Source organism: Cupressus sempervirens, chromosome 2 (genome assembly GCF_028749045.1).
Source record: "Cupressus sempervirens isolate cs-2001-9-10 chromosome 2, ASM2874904v1, whole genome shotgun sequence".
NCBI lineage: Eukaryota > Viridiplantae > Streptophyta > Pinopsida > Cupressales > Cupressaceae > Cupressus > Cupressus sempervirens.
Window position 1 is genome coordinate 551,449,336 of NC_143119.1, and position 7,144 is coordinate 551,456,479.

At 29.3% G+C, this 7,144-nt stretch overlaps 1 protein-coding gene across 2 annotated transcripts in view; it reads right to left on the minus strand.

Moving 5' to 3' along the window:
- LOC149573557 (protein TIC 22, chloroplastic-like) overlaps window positions 1–3,125 on the minus strand; it is a 202,027-nt gene extending 198,902 nt beyond the window's left edge. The window contains exons 1-2 of one of the 2 annotated variants that reach the window (XM_089814527.1): window positions 2,576–3,125; window positions 1,697–2,035 (exon numbers count right to left, since the gene is read on the minus strand). In XM_089814527.1, the coding sequence (XP_089670653.1) occupies window positions 1,697–2,035; window positions 2,576–2,869 (633 nt within the window). In that variant the 5' untranslated portion in view covers window positions 2,870–3,125. The remainder of the gene's footprint in view (window positions 1–1,696; window positions 2,036–2,575) is intronic. The other variant, XM_089814528.1, reaches the window with a different exon arrangement.
- Between the last annotated feature and the right edge of the window lie 4,019 nt (window positions 3,126–7,144).

Here is a 7,144-nt window from a genome sequence, read left to right on the forward strand (position 1 = left end):
AGAGCCAAAAGAGTAGAAAACCGTCTAAGGTTTTGTTGGAGTTGGGCCCTAATACTTTGCATATGCAAGTGATAATGAGAATTGGCTATTCTTTAAGTTGTGTATGTACTGATATCTAGGTACTAAGCCTTTTGTCGCTTAGTAGTTTTAGCACTGTTAACATCAAAATAAAACACCAACAAAATGGTCATTATCTCATCCGCTCCTTGCTTCAACCACCCTAAACAATATGGATGAGGATGATCACACTCATCAAGCCAAGTTTGCGAATCAGCTTTCAAGAAATAAGGATCACCTGTAAGCATGAATCAAATTAAGCATTTAACTTTTTACTTTTTACCTTTTACTTGAATCTTCATGTGGAATATTAAGTTTGATCCTCTTAATAAAGGGATCAAACATCTGCCATCTGGTGTATTGACTCCTATGTTTTCGGATCAGTTGATATTCCTCACTCTACAATTGGATATATCATTATTATTGGATTGGGAGTGGTTGCATGACAGAGAAAGTTAAAACATACAATTCCCTTATCTTCCATTGAAGTAAACTATATGGCAGTTGTTTGTAAAGCAGGTAATGTGGTTGCAATAAATATTGATCCATCTCCAGCTTTGCCCCACTTCACGGTCTTCATCTTTTTGGGGTTATTAGTGACTTCTCCAGGCATTGAAGAGTCCAGTCTATCATGCCAAAACCAAACATGTTGGTGCTCATCACCATTACATTTTCCAGTTGGTCGACAATGAAGGTCTCCATTATTGTCCTACAAAGAAGCAGACTGCAGACAATATGACTAGACTACTTTACAGAAATTAACTTGTCAGATAAATTTGGAATTGTATCTGGTTTAGCCATTAGGCTGGGAGAGGAGAAGAGGCAAGGGGTAGTGATATTAGATAATATCTGTAATTGTAAGCCATATCCATTTCCTGTTCAGCTTATCTTCATAAAAGGTAACATGTTATGCCTCAATCAGTTGCCTATTAGTGTTTTATGCAGTTATCTTTCTGGACCAAGATTGTGTATAAATTTTTTTAACCATCAATGTTTCGATCATACTCCATGATCCATCATCAGGATATGAGAGTGTAAGAATATCATGATGATGGATCAGTCTTACATTCTCACATGTTGATGATGGATCGTTCTTACACTCCGAAAGGGTTGATGGTTAAAAAAAAATTTATACACAATCTTGGCCCAGAAAGACAACTGCATACTTCATGGATTGTGGAGATCTCCTATCTTCAATATTAGTGTTTTGTTATTAGTTTCTCTATTTTAACTATCAGGACATTAGCTTGTATAGCTGCATTTTCCTAATATACTAGCACTCTGTATGCATTTGATCTAACATATTTTATTCTAGTTTATGACTGTTTAACCTTAGCCCAAATTGCATTTATCGTTATGTTAAATTTCCTTTCTCTAACTAGTCATGATATAAGTAATGCTGTATTCAGGAACCTGTGACATCATTGAAAATTTCATCAGTTGAGGACTTCCACTGCATTTTTGGGCTATAAGAAAAAGTAGAACACACTGGATTATTTTATGGTGAGAAAACTCTTGCTCTATGATTACAAATACACTCCGCATATACAACACAATTGGAGAAGCAAGCTAGTCTATAAACATGTACATTTACATACAATGTAAAATTATTAAAAAGAGAAATAAAGCAGTAGCAAACCTGTGCCAGGATCGCATTTGCATCCTCTTTTCTGAAACACAGAAGCCCAAGTGACTTTTGACTATTGGGATCCGAAACAAGAACAAATTCATTGTTGATGTTACAGACTGTATAGATATAAACTCCCCGAAGCCTCTTTGCCACATACTGTTGACTCAAAGCAACCTGGAACATGTGTTTGGCCTCCAAAGGTTCCCCTGCACTGGCAGAAACACTGCCAAAGCAAGGCATCATTTGGTGCCTCGGCCTCATTGCATTAAATATAGCGCTGCTCAAACAAAGCTTGCCTTCGTTAATTTTCTGTGCTAGCTCTCTTCCGAAATTTACCAAGGGTTGTCGCTGAAATTCAATGAAATGCAAATGGTTTTAGATCCAGACACTAATGGCTATTGCTTTTCAAATTAAACTAAAAACTAGAATTTTCAACATTTATGTTATTTGGCCGGTGAAGTTATTTCTCAAAATAACTCAACGAGCAGTCGGGTTCACTAGTGACATTTTTCCTTGTTTGTTCTGCTAATAATTACAAATCACTGGTATCACGTAGCACAAAAGAACCTTTAAGTATTTGATACATCAATGCTGTCTTCGCTCTCTACCTTATTTCCGGATCAAATCCAAAAAGAATAAGAAGAAACCTAATTAAAGAAGCCCATGAAGACCTTATCTTAACAAGCATTGATTTTTTTCCACTGGTAACCCCACGGAAACCCTAGAAACTCCCAGATTTTTCCAGTTGTTATTTGTGCTTGCATTTAAAATAATTTCAATAGCAATGAATCTCCGCCAATAATTGAATTGAGTCAAATAAATGCGCATATATTACTTTCCGATAATGCAATAGCCAAATAACCCTAAGCGTAAGGAGATACTCAATACCTTCTCTGCAGACGCTGGGCTCCCACTCGATGACCGACAATTGATATACTTCGAAAGGGTGTTAACTAAGTGAAGATTTGATGACCTATGTGCGGCATGTATTGGAAACAGTTCTGAAATAAAGTGTTTGGATTTGCCCAGATTAATGGGTTCTTTAGAACACTCTAAACCGTGGGAATTTGGTAGCGACTTGAAAAGATTGGAAAATGAAGTGTTTTGTCTACTAAATGCATTACATGGATTGAAGGAATCGAGGGAACAATCCATGACTGAGGCGGGAAGCGAAAAAATCATTTTCAGAATATGGCGGATTGGTGATCTCGAATTGTTTTACTGTTTTGCACGTTGCAAGCCTGGAGTAGTTTAGGATAATGTGTAACGCATGAAAGCTTTGAACATGGATCTATTAGTGCATGACCCTCGAACAAAGGGACTGCACAATTTTTTTGAATTCAGCAAGTGCCAAACCCGGCTAATTGTTTTGTCCAGGCTTCTTTGATCCTCCCTCCTTTCATCTTCATAGTTTATGTTAAATTGTGTGGATGTCTTTAATACATATTTTGAACTTGCGTATTTTTATAATTTAAGGAAATTTCTTATAGAATTAGTTAGCATGGCATTTCATACTAATAAATTTAGTAGCAGTGGAAGACACAAGATGTCTAGAGGAAGGTTTGGCATTGGCATTAAAATGCAATTAATTTTGTGAAGCTCTCAAATCTTTTGTAATTATTACTAGCACTTGTTTAGAAAGAGGTTGAAGGGGTATGCTAATAGTTTTTTTAAGAAAAGACAAATTAAAAAAGATGTAAACTTAAAAGAAAGATTTCAAATTGATAGTGCAGATTATATATTTAAGAGTTGATTCAAATTGCACATTTTTTTCAATTTTTTTGAAAGTGAAATAGAAAAGTAATAGGAGTCCTATTTATTTTCAACAATAGTCAACCTATAGAATGGAGTAATGGATTACTTATTAAGCCAAAAAAATATTGAAAGAGATAAACAAAGGAAAAAAGAGTCAAATTTGTGTTTCAAGTGGTCTCTATTTGAAAATAGGAGGAGCCAAGGAAAATATCAAGTTAAAAATAATGTAGAAAACAATGATTTTAAAATTTTAAAATATCTTATGTGAAATTCTAACCTTACAAGAAACACCTAAGAAAAACTTAATAGTAATAAATATGTTGAAAAGGGAAAACCAAAAAAAAAAAATCAAAACCTAAAAATAATGTAATGAACTTTACAAAATGTTTGAACCATATCCTAACAACAATTATGAAAAAAATGACATGTGCAGCCAACCCATGTGCATACTCAATGGCAAATGCTTCAATCATGAAATGTTAGAAAGTAGAAATAGGTTTCATTAAATTCTTTAAATTTGACAATACCTCAATGTGCTAAGCATGTCTAAGGCTAAAAAGTGCAATTTTTCATATTAACAACTAGAAAGTGCAATTTTTCATACTAACAACATTGAAATTTGACTAAATTTTGAATAATAGAAAACCATTGAAATAATATGCAAAAGCTTTTAAAGAGAAAATCATTCAACTTTGTAATATGATATTACAAATCCTATGAAGTCTAGCTTGTTATTTTCTAGTTCAATTGCTAAGATGTGAAGTCACAAAATGAATGCTAGATTAAGAATTAGATGGCCTTTATGAAAACTTTTGTAACCATGCATGTATGTGCACAATTAGAGTGGAAGGTTGAAGGTAAGAAAAAGTTCTAAAAGGGAAATATGGGAGAAAAAACTTTGAAACAGAATATGGGAACAAGTGTAGTACCACACAAAAGTTGTGATACTAACAAGAGAAGATTCGGAGATAAAATATTCTATAAAATAAAAATATTGTTGCAAAAATCTGAGTTTGAAAGAAGTGTGAATAACTTATATGAAAATTAAGTGACCTTTATTGGTTGGTAGCTCGCAGGTTTCATGCCTCACTGGGTTGCCTCACAGGTCTGAACCCTCCATCAAAAAAATAAATAAATAAGAGAAATTAAGTGACATCCCACCAACTCAACAAAAATAGAAATTAAGAACATGGTAAAAGTAGCTAAACACAAAAATATGTTTCAATTTATTAGTTCCTGCCAAGGCAAGAATACTTATGCATTCATGCCAACCCAAATATGACATTAACACTAACCAATCAAATTCAAGAATTTAAAAGATTCCATGAGATTTCAAATGTTTATATCTTTTTCTAATTTTTCATTATTTTATAAAATACATTTTTCATCCATTCTATTGGTCCATACTATTTTTGGTGGGGGAGAAGATTAATTTTCTTCAACCAAAAATACAAATATTTTTTAACAACTTCATCTTACATTAATGAATGTATTAATTATAACTTTATCTTTTCCACATTTGTTACAAGTTGATAAGATTTTATTTTTTCAATCATTTTATCTTCCACCTCACACAACATGTCTAATCAATATTAATTATCACAATCTATTAAATATTTTTAATTTCTTATTTTTAAATATATTTATTATTCGTTTTACATTGATGTTTATTTTTAACTATTTGATATAACTTTTCCTAAAACTTCATATAATACATAAGTTCAAATTTTATATATATATATATATAATTTCAATATGTTATATCTTTGTATTTGAATTTCTAATTTTTTAAAAACTTTGCTTTTTAAAATAAAAGTAGTTAAATTATTACTATTATTTTACTTTTATAAAAATAAATTAAACAATATTATTTTTTAATTATATTTTATAATAGTGTTTGTAATATGTATAATTGATAAGTGTTACAATTTTTTAATTATATTATTTATTATTATTAATATTTTTTATTTAAACAATTTATCATTTACTTTAAATATATTTAAAGCTTATATTTTTTTTAATATTAAATTAATAATTATATTTTATATCAAAAAACATACTAAAGAAATAATCACAAAATAGAAATAATTCAATTTTAAAAGATATATAAATTATTATTAGGTTTTTATAAACTATGTATTAAAATTAAATAGTTATATTTTATTTCTTATTTATTAAATCACATTTATTCAACAACATCAAATTTATATGTATTACATCTATTTATTATTTACAAATGTACATATTAAATTATATAGATATTAGTTCATAATTAAAAATTACTTAATTTTATGAAAATTTTGGAAATACAAAACATCAAATAGTAAACCTTCTCTAATTGTGTAAAATTAAACAATTAGTTTTACTTATAAAATATTTTTATCTTTGAATACATTTCATTTTTTCTTATAGAAATGTGAGTTTTACTATAAAAATTAAATTCTTAGTTTCATTAATTAAAATATAATATATTTTAATTTTTTACTATAACCATGATTTTATTTTGACTATAAAATATGAGCAATCCTATTAGATCACAAGTGCATTTCTAGGCAAAAATTAATGCATTCATAATGTTAATTTAGATTCTCACTCATCTACACCTCTACAACCATTATGTGTTAAGCAGGAACTATGATGCATTGCATTAAAACCTTTTTCATTCATTCACTTGCACTAAAAGTCCTTCTTAGAAATGCATTACCCATAAGCCATAATCCCTAACCTTAACCATCGTAGGGGTGAAAGCATGTCCATTTTACAAGTTAGTATTTGATGTTGGATCAAATGCCAAAAACTTCTAACATTCCTAAATATCATCTCAAGCTTATCATATCTAAGAGAAACACTAAAAGATGCAAAAGATCATATAGGGAGGTCATCAAATACAAATGATTTCATGCCAAAACTAATATTTGTCAATAGTATATTCTTTAATCTTGTTAGACAAGTTATTCCTATTGCAAAGAATTAAACCCCAAGATAATTTCCTTGTTGGTAGGAGACTTATAAGGATAAAATGATAAGATAAATTGACTAATAGTTTTTTTTTTCTTTTTAAAAGAAATAGAAGTTAATTCAGAACTTCAAATTGACATCCTCTTCTATTATATCATTTCTATTCATTTTGATACATTACTTACTTAAAGACAATCAATTATATTCACATTTGTTTCCTATAGAATATTTTAAAGTTTAAAATCAATCATAACAACTTTCAATTTCATTAAACATCAAAATATAATATCATTTAAAGTTATAACACAAATTTGAATCACAAATCACACACTATAAATAATAAATTAATATTTTTTGATAAATAATTAAATTATTATTTATATTATTTTTTAAAAAAAATTTAGAACCAGTTTAATTGTGTTAAAAAGAAAAATTAAAATGAAAGAATTAAAAGTCCAAAGGCCAGAGTAAGATGAAGAAAAGGCAAGGGCATGAAGAAATGATATAGAAAGGTAATTTCTCGATCAACTATTTTCAACTGGAACAAGTATTCTATCAATAAAATTAGATTTAAATCAAATTTGAAATAATCCTAAATTAAATAAAAGGTATAAATAAAATTATATTCAAACCAAATTTGAAATAACCTTAAATTAAATAAAACATATTTGAAAATTGTAACTCCACATACAAATGCCCTTTAAACTTGTCCTTGTTCCATAGGATGCCCAAGACAAATATTGA